This window comes from Lepidochelys kempii, chromosome 1 (assembly GCF_965140265.1).
Source record: "Lepidochelys kempii isolate rLepKem1 chromosome 1, rLepKem1.hap2, whole genome shotgun sequence".
Lineage (NCBI taxonomy): Eukaryota > Metazoa > Chordata > Testudines > Cheloniidae > Lepidochelys > Lepidochelys kempii.
In genome coordinates this window covers 247,361,175-247,378,767 of record NC_133256.1, presented here as the reverse complement: position 1 = coordinate 247,378,767, position 17,593 = coordinate 247,361,175, and the positions used below count along the sequence as shown (strand labels likewise).

The 17,593-nt window shown below is 43.7% G+C and overlaps 1 protein-coding gene across 3 annotated transcripts in view; it reads right to left on the bottom strand.

Moving 5' to 3' along the window:
- BRAF (B-Raf proto-oncogene, serine/threonine kinase) overlaps positions 1-17,593 on the bottom strand; it is a 119,306-nt gene that overhangs the window by 34,893 nt on the left and 66,820 nt on the right. For all 3 annotated transcript variants that reach the window (XR_012156060.1, XM_073322392.1, XM_073322400.1), the window contains exons 6-8: positions 16,343-16,491; positions 15,034-15,153; positions 1,851-2,010 (exon numbers count right to left, since the gene is read on the bottom strand). Coding sequence is in view for 2 of the 3 variants with exons in the window: in XM_073322392.1 (XP_073178493.1) it covers positions 1,851-2,010; positions 15,034-15,153; positions 16,343-16,491 (429 nt within the window). In the remaining variant the exon portion in view is untranslated. The remainder of the gene's footprint in view (positions 1-1,850; positions 2,011-15,033; positions 15,154-16,342; positions 16,492-17,593) is intronic.

Below are 17,593 nucleotides of genomic sequence, written 5' to 3'. Positions count from 1 at the left end.
CAAGAAATCTGTTGTCTACAGCCAGGCACTCAGATACCACAGAACATGTTTTGAGGAGAAATTCCAGGATATACACCTTAACACACTTAAAACCTCCTTCACCAAACAAGGACACTCCATCAGAGAAGTAGATCACGTCATGGAATGGGTCACTCAGATACCCCGAGAAAACCTGCTTCACTATAGAAATAAAACCCCCTTCAACTGTACATCCCCAGTTGTCATCTATCACCCAACATTGGAACCCATATGGGGTATCATTAAACAGTTAAAACCCATACTCAATAGAGACCACATCCTGAAAGAAATCTTTCCTGAACCCTGTCTTATGGCCTTCAAACACAACCCCAATCTCTCCAAGCTCATCATCAGAAGCAAGCTCCCCAGAGACCAGGATACACCAACTCAAAGCAGTACCAGACCCTGCCAGAACAGATACAAAACCAGTAGACATATCTCTCCATGGTCAACACTCTCCACAACACACCTTTCAAGATCCTACATATGCCTATCACAACGTGAAGTGTACCTCATCCTGTGCACTAAATGCCCCAATATCAACTACATAGGTGAAAGAAGACAATCACTACATTCTTGAATGAACTCACACAGAAAAATGCTAAAAGACAAAAATACCATATCATATGTGGGTGAACACTTTTCACAAAAAGATCATTTTATATTCGACCTCTCAGTCCTCCTCCTCAAAGGAAACCTGCACACCTTCAAAAGACGAGCCTGGGAGCTTAAATTCATGACTTTGCTAGAAACTAAAAAATCATGGACTGAATAGAGACACTGAATTTATGGCTTCTTACAACATGCTATAATCCATTAAATCTCTCACCCTTTCCCCCCCACCTTCCCCCATCTTTCACCCCCTCCTTTGCCTCCTATGACTGGGGAGGTGTTTGGGGAGGCCACTTCCTCAAATGGTCCCTTGAAAATGTATGTTAACTGTTTATGCTAAACAATCTGTTCCACCTTGTATCTAGCTGTGACACTCCTGAGTGCATTTCCCAGACCTGAAGAAGAGCTCTGTGTAAGCTCGAAAGCTTGTCTCTCTCATCAACAGAAGTTGATCCAATAAAAGATATTACCTTACTCATCTTGTCTTGCTAGGATACAGGTATGTGTTAGAAAAACTGGGAAGATATTGGTGTTAGTAGTAGTTTGCATAGTGCTGGACAGCATTATGCCTAGTTTGAAACAATGTATTTGTCCTTCATTTTCATACATGTTAAAATTCAACCTCCACAATGTCAAAGGATACAGACAAAAAAATTCAAGACAATCATATTGTAGAAAATTATTGGAGGTTCAAGGAGAATGTTAAGGGTGTTACATGTGGAACAATAAACCATTTCTGAGATTCAAAGCAGCATCTGGTAATTTCAAATTCAAGTTTATTGCAAGAACCACATCCTCCAATGCCAGAAACATTATTCCCATTGTAAGTGATACAAGAAATCAAACATTTAAAACATTTCCAGTATTTGGGATGTCTTGCAAGAGTTGTTACTGGCTTTTCAAGAGCATCACTGTGGGGTGTTGCTAGCAATAACAAGTTCAGGAATTTATCTTAAAACTAATTGTTTGTGGGAGTGTGCTTGTGTGGAGAAATGGAGATATGATTGCCAAGAGAGATTCAATATTATCTGTGAAGGGACTGCCTGATTTTTTCCCAGCTCTGACTGGTAAAAACTCTTCTCTTGTTAGTTAGGATTTATGAAGATTTAAGCAGTTGAACAATGATTTATTTAGAACAACAACAGTAGTTTGTTTTACGAGCTCAGCAGCACATATTAAGAAAGCTGATCAACTCCACCGTTACGGTTATTGATACTTACATCAATATTGACAGGCTCTATTGTATTGATGTGCACATTGGGTGCTGAAGACGAGCGGTCTCGTTGCCCAAATTGATTCCGATGGTCTTCATCTGCTGGTCGGAAGGGCTGTGGGATTGGAATGGATTTTGAAGGAGAAGGACTAGGAAGAATTGGTGGTCTGAGAAACAAAGTCAAGGAAAAAGAAGATTTAGGGGTACAAAGATCATTTCACTAGTAGGCCAGTATAAAGACCCAAACAGAACCAATTTATATTTAACTGTCTATACTCCCCTAGAATTAATTGTAACTAATCCCTGCTCTGTGAGCTCTCCCTAATTACAAAACGGTGAAACAGAATGTTCTGGGGTTAAAGCATAAACAATCTTTAGTGCATCTAGCTACCCACGTTAATCCCTTTATGCTGGGAATCCATGAGGCCAGATGCGCATTGCAGAGAATGGGCTGCTCCACAGCTTCTTATACTAAGGAGCAAATGTGGTTCCCCTTTCTGAACGGTAACCCAATGAGAATTAAAGGTGATGTACTCCAACAGTGTCCTGCGTTTGAATGATCTCGCAGAATAAAGTGTATATAAGAATAGGATTGCTGCGCAGTAGAGATGGACTGAAAACTATAAGTTAGCAAAGATAATGTTACAGCTGTCATTGTAATTGGAATTATTAGTATCAAACTAAAAATAAAAATACTAACTTTTAACCTTTGTCTTCAGCAAATCACTTAGAACAATTAAATATTTTAAAAATTACTTATAAATATTACAATCACTGAATTGTAGAGTTTTGACCTGAAACCTACAGTTCAGAATATTTAGACCAGTTTTTGAGGAAAAGTAGCTGTTACAGGTCATTAAAATGTCGCTAAAACCTTAACCTTTGATATGTGGAGTCCTGTGTCATTTACTTAACAGAGAAAGTATCCATATGTGCCTATCTTTTTATTAATAAAAAGGCAAGATGTCACTTATCTTGCTACTCTAGATAAGGGTAGTAAATCAATATTTGACTATTATTCAATTAAAGGTCAATCATTGCTGGGTCTGTTGGTAAGATTTAATAGATTTAGGCAAAAAGTCAATGACAAATGCTTGCTTTTCTTCTTCAAAGGTAACTTTACACTTACAGCACACTCGATAGCAGGTAACAGTCAATTTGAACTAATTGTAAATATATCTTCTCATAACAGCAGTCCTCTAGTCTGGAGACTGATAGATGAGTTAACCACATCCACAAAGGCTAGGATAGGGAAGGGCTTTAGAAGTGGAGGCAAAGGACAAAGCAGCATGCAGCACCAACAAGGTTCTATCACCGTCCCCTTTAAATAAATTCTTTCTAATCTTTTATTCACTGATCTTTAGGGGAAACAGCACCCTCAACAGAGACAGGGTCTTTTTTTATTTTTAACCCAAGGAGGATATCTTGAAGTCTACCTTATGGGCAGAGCCATATTTATCCCATTTTTCATTAGGGATTATATACAGTTTAGCATAGGCCCTAGAAATAGATGGCTTCTTTCAACTAAATTATTGTGCACTCACTACCTTTCTCCAAAAAGCTAAGCATCAGGTAAGCAAGATCTGTCCTGATTTTCTTTTCCTTCTGGGGAACATTCGCAAGGGAATAAGGGACCCTGAGTTTTCCCATCTAGGATCGCTTGCATCATTTACTTTAAGACAATGGTACTCAGACCTCAGTGGTTCAGGAGTCAAATTAGAAATCAACATTAGCCCAAAGAGCCACAGTGAGGGTGTGCTTGCGTCCCTGAGCTGCTGATTTAGAGAACTTTGGTAGCAGTGTCCATTCAGCCTGCATGTGTACTGTGACCCCCACTGTGCTCTGCCATGAGGCTAACCAGTGCTGCTTGGGCAAACCCCCCTTAGTTCCTTCTCTATTGCAGTCCCTGACAAGAACTCCAAAGTAGAGGGGAGGATGGTGGGTCGTGGAACACCCGTAGGGACATGCATCTCAAAGAACACTTCTTTACTGCACAAGGTGAGTAACTTCCTCTTCTTCTTCAAGTAGTATCCCTATGGGTGCTCTGCTGTGACTCATGAGCAGTACCCCAATGGAGGGCTGGGGCTTTGGAAGTGCATCTATTATGGATGATAATACTGCAGTGTCAAAGTTGGCATCAGAAGCGGAGTCACCTGTAACTGCATAATGTTCTGCCAAGGTACGTACAAACACGCAGGTGGCTGCTCTGCAGATTTCCAAAATAGGGACATTCTTGAGGAAGGCAACTGAGGTGGAAATTGACCTGGTGGAATGTGTACAGATTTCAGATGGATGAATGATCTTGAAAATCTCATAACACTGTTTAATGCAGTTTGAGACCCTTTTTGAGAGTCTTGGGTAGATATTGCTGTACCTTTTGATGAGTCTGCAATGGAAAGGAAGAGCTTAGGAGATTTCCTAAGGGTCTTTGTCCTGTCCAGGTAACAGGCCAGAGTCCTTCTAACCATGTGTAGTACAGCCTCCCTGCTATCCCAGTGAGGCTTAGGGTAAAAAGTTGAGAGACGAATCAGTTGATTCATGTGAAAAACCAAAGTCACCTTGGGAATGAACTTCGGGTGTGGTCTGAGAAAGAATACTGTATAAGGGGGGTGAGCCATCAGTGCAGATATCTCCCCTATTCTCCTCGCCAAGGTGATTACCACCAGGAATGCTGTCTTCATTGACAGGTATGTGAGCAAATAAGTGGCCGTGGGTTCAAAGGGTGGCCTAGTCAGGCTCTTCAGTACTCTAAGTTCTAGGTCCCACATTGGGGTGGGATGCCTGAGTTAGGGGAAAAGATTTACTATGCCCTTGAGGAATCATTTTGCAGTTGGATGCAAGAACACTGAGTATCCCTCTATTTGTTGATGAAAGGCCACAAGGCGTACTTTCAGTGAACTAAGAGAGAGCCCTGATTTCCGTTTGGAGAGCAGCAGATGTGGGGAAAATTTGCTTGGAATTATACCAAATCTGAAATGCAGTCCACTTTTACAGGTACTTCTGAGGAGTAGCTGATTTCCTACTGTGTAGTAACACTTTCTGAACCTTCTCAGAGCAGGATCTTTCTATGTGCTGAACCATGAAGGAGCCAGGCCTTGAGCCGGAGTATCCGCAGGTTGGGGTGGAGAGTGTGTCTTTCGTTCTGCAAGAGAAGGTATGGACTGGGTTGAAAAGGTGTTGGCAAACACATTGCCAGCTGTGACAGGTAAGGGTACCACAGCTGTCTCGGCCAGGTGGAAGCAATCAGTATGACATTTGCTCCCTCTCTTTATTTTTAACAGGAATTTTAATAATAGAGGGATGTATGAAGGCCCTTATCCCACAAGAGAAGGAGAGCGTCCCCTAAGGAGTGTTGTCCAAGGCCTGCCCTGGAGCAGTAGCATGGACATTTCTTGTTCAGGTAAGTGGTGATTAAGTCTATAGTATGTGTCCCCCACCGTCTGAATATGTCGTGTAGTACTTCTGAGTTCATCTCCCATTTGTGCTCGTGTGGGAAGCTGTGGCTGAGACTGTCTGCTGTCGTGTTCTGCACTCCTGGTAACACACACGCTGATATTGTGACACTGTGGGAAAGGCACCACGTTCCATAGCTTTAGTGGTTCTGTGCAAAAGGAGGGTAATCTGGTATCCCCCTTGTTCATGTAATGTAGTACATGCACGCTACGTTGTCTGTCATGACCCTTGTATGTGTACCTCTTGCCAGCAGAAGGAAGTGAGTGCATCTGACCGCTCTGAGTTCAAAGTGGTTGATGTGAAGAGATGTCTCCATGGATAACCACTTGCCCTGTGTCATGAGGTTGTTGACATGTGCGCCCTATCCTATGAGGGATGCATCAGTGGTGAGTACTAATGATGGGAAAGTCTGCGAGAAGGGGGATTCCTGTGCAGACATTTCTTGGGTCCTACCACTAGTCCAGGGAGTGTTCGACTTTGGACGACAGTGACAGACGTTTGTCTAGCCTGTCTCTGTTCAGCCTGTAAACGGAGCAGAACCACACCTGGAGACACCTCATGTGATGCCTGGCATGAGTTATCAGGGACCTGCCTGCAGCCAGATGCCCCAGAAGTTGAAGGCAGTGTCTAGCTGATATTTGAGGGCTGTTTTGTACTGAATCTATGAGTGTGGACAAGTTGTGGACCTGTGCTGTGGAAGGAGCGTCCTCGCCTGTGATGAGTTGAGATTGGCTCCTATAAATTCTAGGCACTGTACCAGGGCTAACATCGATTTTTGGACATTGATCTGTAAGGCCAAATCCCTGAACAACTCCACAGTTGTTTGGGTGATCTGAAGAGCCTCGTCGAAGGAGATGATTCTGAGGAGACAATAGTCCAGGTAGGGGTAAATCATGATCCCCTCCCCACTATGGAGAGGATGTTGGAAAATACTCTCGGAACTGATGAGCAACCAAAGGGGAATACTCTGTACTGGTGATGATCCTGGTCCAGGGTAAATCTGAAGAATCATCTGTCAGAAGGAAAGATTGATATGTGGAAATAGGCATTCTGTAGGTTGAGGGCTGAGAACCAATCTCCCTGTCCCAAAGATGGAATAATCACTGCTAGTGTGACCATCTTGAATTTTTGAGCCTTGACAAACTTGTTCAGTGCTCTGAGGTCCAGTATGGGGTCTCCAACCTCCCTTCTTCTTGGTATCAGGAAATAAAAAGAGTAAAAACCTTTGCCTCATAGGTGCTGAGACACAGCTCCTACGTGGAGGAGGTGATCTATTGCTTGTTGAAACAGACTCTCATGAGAAGAGTCCCTGAAGAGGGATGGGGAAGGGTGTTGGGGGAGGAGAGAGGAAGGTAAAATAGATTGTACACCCATTGTGGATGATTTCCAGAACCCATTTGTCAGATGTTATTTGTTCCCAGTTGTGGTACGGAGCATGGCGGCACCCAAATGAATGCGACAGGTTGGCTAGCTGGAGTTGGTGTTGAGGAGAGTGGTCTCTCGGCGCCCTGATCAAGGCATCAAAACTGATGTTTTGAGGCGGATGGTTGTGAAGAGGAAGACTGAGGGTCTGACGGTTTGCATTTCGAAAATCTGGATTTTTCTTTTGCAGCTCATAGTAGCACTGAGTTGGAAAGTGTGCTGTGCAGGATTTATGTTGAGGTTCTTTTTTGTCAGGTATATAAATCCCTAATGACCAAGGAGTAACCCGAGAATCTTTGAGAGTATGGAGGGACACGTCAGTCTTCTCGGTAAAAAATCTGTTGCCCTCAAAGGGAAGCTGGACAAGTGCAACCGTGATGCTCGCCACATAACAACAGCTGTAGAAATGGACTGGGCTGCTGTCTCAGTTGCAGCAAGCACTGACTGCAGTCCTGTCTTGGCCACCAGTTGTCCTTCGTTAACAATGGCATGAAACTGTTCCTGGTGTGATCCCGGGAGCTGATCAATAAATGTGTTGAGCTTGGAGTAACTGATGTAATTGTATTTTGTTGTCAGGGCCTGATAATTTGCCATTCTAAATTACAGTGTGGTGGACAAATAGGCCTTTCTCCCAAATAGGTCGAGACGCTTCCAGTCACTGTCATAAGGGGTGGACTTAACCTGGTGTTGAGGACCTAGGGAGTTCACTGCATCCACAACAATCGAATTAGGGAGGGGATGGGAAAAAAGAAATTTTGTATCCTTAGCCATGACATAATATTTCTTATCGGCCCATTTGCAGGTAGGCGTGACCAATGATGGAGTTTGCCATATAAGCTTGGATGGGTCCAGAAGGACCTTGTTAATGGGGAGGGTTATTCTGGAGGAAGAGGAGGAGTGCAAGATGACCAGCAGTTTATGATGGGTGTCTTTAACCTCTTCAAGAGGTATCTGCAAAGCATCTGTCACCCGTTTTGCTACATCTTGAAATAGCCTGAAGTCGTTTGCTAGAGACTGCAGAGAAGGCATCACTGCCATGGCTAGAGAGGAGGAAGAGATGTAGTGTGACCTCCTCCTCAAATCTGACCACCTCTTCTTTCATGATCCCTTCAGGAGGTTCAGGGGCTCTGGATACTGTGGCTGAGGGAGAGCGCCTCAAAGGTTCATGAGGTGTCACACTAGATGTTCTGGAGACATGGCGTTTGTATGCCGTCCAGGGACCCCATTAGGGCCACTAGGGCAGTGGAAAGGGTGGCGGTGGTTAGGCCCATGGTTTGCCATACCATAGGGGTTGAGGAGCAGATGAAGGGTATGAGTGAGGGGGCCAAGGTTGGTAACGGACACTATAAGGAGCGTGGTTCTCCTCGCTATCCGATTCTCCACTAGAGAATGAAAGTGCATGACATGGTACTGGTGGAGACTCCCATGTTCAAAGTAAACTCAGTACTGGGGCCCTGGTTACCAAGCAGGGGAGGTTCTGGTACCTCAGATATCCGTGAGGTCCTCTAAGTGTCTGTACTCTTATGGTGCTGTGATTCTTGGTACCAACGATGGTTGTCAGTGCTGAGTCCATGGCACGGAGGCAGTTGGCAATCTGGGCTCCGAGTGCTCTGAGGCCGGATGGCATGTCATTGACGGTGCCAATAGTAATGCCCATACCAGCAGCATTTTCCCGGAGGTGGTACGGTCGCTGTCCTTACCTTTCTTTGTCACTATTGTTGCTTCGGTGCCTATGCCCCTCAGGTGCATCAACAGTATTTGCTGCACCAGACCCTCATGAGCTAGGAGTACCATGTCCAGATGGCCTCAGTGCAGCTGGTACCGATGATACCAAACGTGACAGAGATCATTTTCTGCTAACCCGAGACTCACTCTGGGTTCCCATGGCTCGCTTTTTTGAAACCTTACGTGAGGGGTCCACGGCTGTTTTCTTTTACTCAGAGTCCTTAGATGTCGAGGGCTGTGTGGAAGATTCACGCTACATGGGTGAATCCTGGCACAGGTCCGCGGAAGGCTGGAGGGCTGCCTCCATGAGGAGTTTTAGTCTCAGTTCTCAGTCTTTCTGAGATTTGGACTTTAATTGTTGGCAGAGACCACACTTTTGGGAAATGTGGCTTTCCTCGAGGCAACGGGAATGTCTATCTGCTACTGGGATGGTCTCTTTGCACAAGAGGTGCCTCTTAAACCCCAGGGAATTGGGCATACCCTGAACCGGGGAAGTCCCCAGACAAAGGGACAAAAGGTTTCTTTTCTTTTCTTAGAGAAAAGAAAAAAAACTAGAGGAACTCTACAACTAAGAATGGGATTAATTATTTGAATTCTAATAGAGATAACGATCCAATGAACGGTCTGCTAATGGCTCCATCTCTAGCCGGGGCAGTTGAGAAGGAACTGAGGGGGGTTCACCCGTGCAGCGCTGGTTAGCCTTGTGGCAGAGCATAATGGGGAACAGCACATGTGCGGGCCTAATGCACACTGCTACCAAAGTTCTCTGATCAGTAGCGCAGGGATGAGAGCACACCTACAGTACAGCACCCATAGAGACACTACTTGAAGAAGAAGGGATAGTCCATTGTCCTTTGGGATGTGACCTTATGTGTGTGTGGGGTTCAGCTGCAGCTCTAAACCCCAACCTCCAATATGGGTACATACTGCTGATAGGAAGGGGAGGAGAGAAGCAGCAGCAGGTGGGAGAGAGAGGAGAACTGCTAACAAAATCCAAGGAGCAGTAGCCTAAATCAGAGAACAAATAAAAGGAAGTATTTCTTCACACAACGCACAGTCAACCTGTGGAACTCCTTGCCAGAGGATGTTGTGAAGACCAAGACCATAACAGAGTTCAAAAAAGAACTAGATAAATTCATGGAGGATAGGTCCATCAACGGCTATTAGCCAGGATGGGCAGGAATGGTGTCCCTATCCTCTGTTTGCCAGAAGCTGGGAATGAGAGACAGGGGATGGATCACTTGATGATTACCTGTTCTGTTCATTCCCTCTGGGGCACCTGGCACTGACCACTGTCAGAAGACAGGATACTGGGCTAGATGGACCTTTGGTCTGACCCAGTAGGGCCATTCTTATGTTCTTATGAGAAGCGCTGTTTACAGTGGCACAGATGCAGCAAACTGGTGCTGTGATGCACTTCCAGGACTCATAAAAGATGGCAGTACTTTACGTGCCAAATTCTGGAAGTCTGCTGCTTCTCTGATGTTTGTGGCTATGGTTAACACCCAGTTTCCAGGCTATATGAGAAGAGAGTTCTTTCTGGGCATACTGGGAGGTTTGCCACATTATTCAGCACAGTGTCTTTCCAGGCCCATATACATATATTCCAGTCTTCCACTGTGGAGACCTGCAAATGACAACTAATATTTCACAGATATTACAGAACAACTCCCCCCGCTCCTCACACAATGTTCTCAAAAGATCTAGATGCCGGAAACATTTTAAAAAATATATAATTGTCTTTTAAAAGTCTATTCCCCGTACAAATACCAAAGGGATTCAAGTCTTAATATGAATTGTCTGTTTCCTTACACCCACCAACGTGACTTCATGTGCTTAAGGCTTTGTCTATCCAGGAAAGGTTTTTTGACATAGTTTTTCCCTCACTATAGTTATACAGATATAATAAAAGTGAAAGAGTGTATCCAACATTGCTTTGTCTAAAGTGGCTTAGCCCACTTCGCCTGTGAGAAACAGCATCCACACAGAACTATGATTTTTCAAAATAAGCACCGTTTTCTGGGCTGGTATCTCAGGGTACAATTTTCTGGTGTGAGGCTCAATGCATTGTAAGTTATTTGTCATGGTAGATTGTGAGATACCTACTGGAATTCTGGGACTTGGGTCAAACTCCCATGATTCCTTTTACTGTATCTCATAATATGCCTGTTTTTTTTTTTTTACTAGCCAGCACCATTTTTTCAAAGTTTCAAACAAATTTTCAAACTACAACCAGCCAGGATGCTGACCACCTTGCTCCTGACTGTTATTAGGGTTGCCAAGTGTCTGGTTTTCTGGTTGAAAAGGGGACCTGGCAGCATCTGGTCAAATGTACTGACCAGACTCCAAAAGTCCTGTTACTGTGGAGGGGGAGCTGGGCAGAGGCACCAGGTCATCAACCTGCTTGCCAGCCCCTGTCCAGCCGGGCCACCTCGTACCTGCATCTTGTGGGCAGGCAAGCAGCAGGCTCTGCATCAGGCTGAAACTCCCATCCAAGCCCTGGAACAGAGGGAGGTGGACAGGACCAAACAATGAGGAAGAAGGGGGGGGGGGAGGGCCTCAGGGGGTCTGGTTTTTAGAAGTAAGTTGGCAACCCTAATTAACACAAACAGAACACTCCAGATGTATTGGCAATTAAGCAGGCGGCTTTGAAGGAGATGGAAGATCGCCCCTGTGTTTTTCACAAATATGAAATAACACGAAATAAAACAAATAATGTATAAAAGAAAATGAAAAAAACCCATTTTAGGCACACGGTCGCATCACCCAGAGTAGGGAGCCAAGCTCAGACCCTATAAGGCAAGAACTGCTGCTGTGGGATGAGTGCAGGGCTGACTTGCCCAGGGCCTCCCACTGCTGAGGGCAAGACGCCCCCCTCCCCTTAAGCCAGACTTGACCCCTTCTCCCTCCACGTGGATAAAATGGATACCACAAACAATGGTGTGCAGATACTACTGGAGAATGAACAGCTACTTCTGCAGCTATTTCTTCATGACATTTTCTGGGACAGGCTTTACTCGGTGCAGCATTTCTTGTGGCCCCAGCCAGTCACTGGTGGGGTGGGACAGTGCTGCAAACTTTCAGGATGAAAAAGGGCACTTTCCTAGAAATCTGTGCAGAACTCAACCTGGAGTTGCAATGCTGGACCACAATGAGAGTCTCCCCTTAACATGGAGAAGTATGTAGCTACCGCCATATGGAAGGTCACCAACTCCAATTGTACCAGTCAGTAGCTAATGAGTTTGGTGTGGTTAAATTGGCAGTAGAGAGACTTTTGGAACATTATGAACAGCCGGAAAGGACACCTCAACCAGATGTTCCTGTGGTCCAGGGAACTAGGTCACAGGTGCAATGTGCTATTTGAGAACACGGTGCAAGTAAGGAAAATACATGTAATGTACTGAATGAAATGAATACAATGTAATATATACAGTTTGTGAATTAATTTTATTAGGAATGCATATGGGTAGGAAGAGCTGGCTTAAAAATGTCATTGATACACGTGCAATGGTCAACAAAACTACTGATTTAACACATAACAAGAAAGAGCAAACTTAAAAAGCATTAAAATAGTACAGAAGTAACCAAGGTATAGAGTGAATATACGTTTATTAAGATAGGGACTCAAAAACGTGTAGGTGGGGATCGTTCGTGTTCTCTCCTTGTCTTGGGGGTTGAATGGTGAGGGAACTGTCTCTCTCTTGCAGTTGGGGAATGAAAGGGGGCTCCCAGTACACTGTGATCTTAATAGGCGGCAGCACAGGATTAGGTTAGAGAGTTACACATGAATACAGCGTAATATTGTTCTCCAGCAAACTTGTCTCCTTCTGCATCATGTCCAACATTCTTTCCTGCATGTCCCTTTCTCTGGTCAGTCAGTCCATGTGATCTCTTGACAGCTCCTCAGCATATGCCCTGTTGTCCTTTCTCTCATTCCTGTCCTGCAGCACAAATCTTTCGCTCCGTTCCCGAGGGTTTTTTGCCCTCTGCTGGGACTCATTCACGAGGTCACCAAATATCTTCTTTGTCTTCTCTCTCTTCCCTCAGAGGATTGCCAGGAACTCAGCTACTGGTAACACCCCATTCGATGTGGGCTGTGCCATGCCACAGGCTAGGAGAACAGAGAAACCATACCAGTAGTTACTATACCAATAGAATAGCCACCATGCCGAAAATGACAAAATGTTACTTCTCTCCAAATTTTCTCAATTTTGGAATTCCACTTCCTTGAGTTCATCCCAACCTGGGGTACGCCTGGATATATACTTTTTTGAAGTTATTTTCCCTCTAGTGGGGTCCCCTGCAATATGGTGTAGCAGCACCCTTTAAATTAAAATTATCCTTACATTTTGTATATGTGTGTTTGCTTGTTTGGGGATAGGGGAATGGAAGGCATGTGTGTTCCCATGGGACAGGCTAATTGTTTTGTACAACCCTGCAGCCTGCCCTTAAGTTGATGAGTATTACTCTGAGCATGTTCAGAAAGCATAGGACAACCAGGAAGATATATAGCATTGTTATTTGTTATTGGTCACTGAGCTTGCTGGAGTGAAGCATTACCTACATGAGTGTCTCTGGGAGGGCAGCAATGTCTTGTAATGTGCATGTCAAACTATCTCACTATCTTTGCTTAAAAGTCTTATTTCTAATTCTAAATCATCTGATCAGCATAAAGCACACTACAAAATAAAGAGAATTTTGCAGCTGTGATGCATGTCCTGTACTGGCTTTACCAATGCAATGTACTGCAATAAATGCGTGCTTTGTGAAAAGCTTACATGCCTTTTATAATGCCTGCCACCACAAATGCCTTCAAGTCTATGTAATATGAAATGCCTAAAAGAACCTCTAGTGGTCAATTTATCTTGTTTACCTTCACATATATGAAAAAGCTCAAGGCCATGACTAAACTGTGGTCTTACATGAATTTTCTACTACTTCTTCCTTTTTCTTTCCCTACATTAAAACTGCCTTGGATGCAATTTGTTTTTACATTTTGCTCTCTGCCCTCTAGCCACCACCTTGTGTGGTGCCACATGGGTGGTAGTGGGTGGGGGCAGAGGTGGTTGAGAGATAGAGAAATTTAACATCAAGCAGCATAGGGAAGAGGTGGTGTGGTATGTTTTGGTCTATGGGAATAGGATTAAATATTTTGCCTGGGGAGAAAAGCTACTTTTAACTATTTGTATTTTCAGCTTGTATTTCCAGCTTCCATGCTGTTGGGGGCCAGAAAAAAAACTGAGTAAGCCAAGGAGTAAGGGTGCTGCAAAGGGATGGACACGTCTGCCATCATTGTAGCAGCATCCACTAGACATGGCGTCGCACATCCAGCACCCAGAAGAAAGGTTTCCAAATCCCCCTAAGCAGGAACTAATGGGATGGATAACAGTAATACAGCACTTAATACTTACTAGATGAGATCCCCTCTGCAGCATTCTCACCCTAGCTCTCTGGCACGGCCCCTGGGGGTGTATCAAGCTGAGTCTCTGTTAAAGAGATCTTGGCTGCCCAGGGGAAATTCCTCCTGGTCAGGTGTCCATCGTTGCCTGTGTAGTTTCCGAAGGTGTGTCTGTTTTATTACAGACCATGGCTCGGATGTCGACATATACCGGAGTTCTGTGGTGGCCTCTTTCAAAAGGCAAAAATTCAGTCCAGCTCTTCATAGCACACACATGTGATGGGAGCATTAAGGGAGGTCTTGTTTTTATCTTTAGCATTTTTAGTAATTCTGAATCAGCTGCTTGCTTTGGCACAGCACTGCCTCATGTCCCAGGAGTACCCCTTCTCCTGCATTTGCTGTGCTAGCTGCTGGTAGATCTTGGCATTCCGGTGACTACTGGACAGATGAAAGTAAACATATTCTTCTCTCCACAGGGAAAGGCAATACAGCATTCCCTGATGGGAACATGCAGAAGTACAGAGCATGATGGCTTGAAAGGATTTGGTGTCTGTGAATTTATCACAACAGATGGCTATGGGTATATGCCAGTGTTTAAACAGAGAGGTGACATCCAGTCAAGAGGACCCCAAAACACCAGTAACCAGGCAGGCCAATGTAGACGTGTAGTAACGTGCAGGTAGGGATGGTAGTGGGAAGACTACCTGAAGCAGTGTTGTTCATCTGAAATGGAGATGTGTCCATACAAACCTTACACTTCTATAACTCATTCTGAAATAAAGTTATGTTGCTTCAAAGCAGATTAGTTATAGCTGGATAAGATGCAAAATAAAGCAAAAAGAGAGAATTTGTGTGTGGATGCAAAGCAATTTATACTGAAAAAAACTAAAGATATATCAAAAAACTTTCCAGTTTAGACCAGGCCTACATTACTATGGGCAAACAAGTACAACAACTAAGGTCCCTATCCTGCAAACATTTATGCACATGCTTCACTTTAAGCATGTGACTAGTTCCCATTGAAATCAGTGGTACTACTGGTGAACTTAAAGTTGAGCACATGTGCGAATATTAGAAGGATGGGGACCTAATTACACAGGTTAGCGAAGAGGCTCTGAAGCAGTATTCTGAATACGTCAAGGCAAACAGTACTAAAATGTCAAGTCATTAAGCAGCACGAGTAAAGTCCTACCCAATAGAATCTGAGGGGGGCACTGAAGAGTACGATCCAGATGCTTGGGTGGTCTCTCCTAAGGAGGCCTCCTCCTGCGATATTGGGTGGTGTTCAAAGAACTTGGAGACAAACAGCAAACTGTGAGGCAAGAACAAAAACAAAACAAAAACAAACCTAACTTGTGCAAAACCCAGAAGGTTCATAACATAATATGCACAGAAGAAAAAAAGTAATGTATCAAATTCTAAATTTTAGAATAGAGAATGCACTGGCAGACTACCCTGTACATTTTCACAAGTTGTTAGTTAACTGCAAGGGAGCAAGAGTTAGTGCCTTGAACACCTTTTTGCCTAAATTATTTTGAACTCTGAGTGCGAGAAATTGTAAAAAACTTAGTTTCTAAGCAGTGTAAAAGCAGGCAACTTATACCTTCGTGTTAAATCACAGTAATTTAAAAAGAAGATTGCGATCTAACCTTATATGGAAGGTGGTGGCATAATATTAAAAAGGGACTTTCAAATGGGGCCATGACTAGGATAAAACAACTGCATCCACAACTCTTAGTTCATTATCTAGAAGTGGCCAGGGGAATCGTGATGAATGCAAGCTGGAAGTAAAACTTTGAAAAACATTTGGAAGCTTTCCCCAATGGGGAAGTCTTTTTAAATGGTTTTACTTGGCTCTGTTGAAACTGATCGGTACTAAGATCACTACAGATTGAGCAGATACCTTGGTTAGGAGTCCTGGTACAGAACAAATTAAGTATAAAAATTCAAGAACAAATGCATATTGAAACATTCTGCACTTTTCTTGATTCTGCTTGGTACATTTTACCTAGGTATACAAAAACCACCAGTGGGTTTTATTTTTCAACCAAGCCTGCAGTAAAACAAATGTCAACTTCATCTAATTGATCAAGAAAGTCCAATGTTATTTGAGACCAAATTAACTGTAGCTGGTCAAAGATAATACACCTGCATCTAAACACATTTAAGTGAGGCACTATCATTCCCCTGATAAGGAATTTTTTTGACCGGATAATAACATATGTGACCAAGACAAAGTTTGTTTTGCTGAATCAAGATTTCAGCCCTCCTATTCATCTTCTAAGAAAGAGTTTCACAGTACAAACAAAAAACTTGAACTGGTTATCTGAACCAGCACTGAGAAAAAAAGAACTATATACTCTCACCACAAGAGCTTCACTATTTTATATTCTCAGACACTTCTTTTGACTTTTTCAATTACATCTGCCAACTAGTTCTTGTGTCATAAAGAAACTCAACAAAAGTCTGAATTAAGGAACACAGGAGTTTTGATTACTTACTCAAGCTGGTCATAATTAACACACATCAGTGGCACCTCTGTACTACAGCGCTGGTGAAATTTATAACCGCAAGTCTGGCATCGGAATCCCTGGAAAAGCAGCTTTCGACAAAAGTCACAGAATGCTAAAGTGAAGAACGTCTTTCGTACCTGTAATGTCGAAAACAAACAGTTAGATAGTTAGATACTTTTGTAATATGACAGGGCTCTATGTTTCCACTAAGATATTACTGGTTTCAGAGTAGCAGCCGTGTTAGTCTGTATCCGCAAAAAGAACAGGAGTACTTGTGGCACCTTAGAGACTAACAAATTTATTAGAGCATAAGCTTTCGTGAGCTACAGCCCACTTCATCCACAACTATTTCACATTTGGGGACAATATATACCTTCAAGTCAGCGGCACTGCTATGGGTACCTCCATGGCCCCACAGTATGCTAACATTTTTATGGCTGACTTAGAACAACGCTTCCTTAGCTCTCGTCCCCTAACACTCCTATTCTACTTGTGCTACACTGATGACATCTTCATCATCTGGACCCATGGAAAAGAAGCCCTTGAAGAATTTCACCATGATTTCAACAATTTCCATCCCAACATCAACCTCAGCCTAAATCAATCCACACAAGCAGTCCATTTCCTGGACACTACTGTGCTAATAACCGACGGTCACATAAACACCACCCTATATCGGAAACCTACTGACCACTATACTTACTTACATGCCTCCAGCTTCCATCCAGGACACACCACACGATCCACTGTCTACAGCCAAGCTCTAAGTTACAACCGCATTTGCTCCAATCCCTCAGACAGAGACAAACACCTACAAGATCTCAAGATCAAGCATTCTTAAAACTACAATACCCACTTGCTGAAGTGAAAAAACAGATCAACAGAGCCAGAAGAGTACCCAGAAGTCACCTACTACAGGACAGGCCCAACAAAGAAAATAACAGAATGCCACTAGCTGTCACCTTCAGCCCCCAACTAAAACCTCTCCAGAGTATCATCAAAGATTTACAACCTATCCTGAAAAATGATCCCTCACTCTCACAAATCTTGGGAGACAGACCAGTCCTCGCTTACACACAGCCCCCCAACCTGAAGCAAATACTCACCAGCAACCACACACCAAACAACAGAACCACTAACCCAGGACCTATCCTTGCAACAAAGCCCGATGCCAACTCTGTCCACATATTTATTCAAGTGACACCATCATAGGACCTAATCACATTAGCCACGTCATCA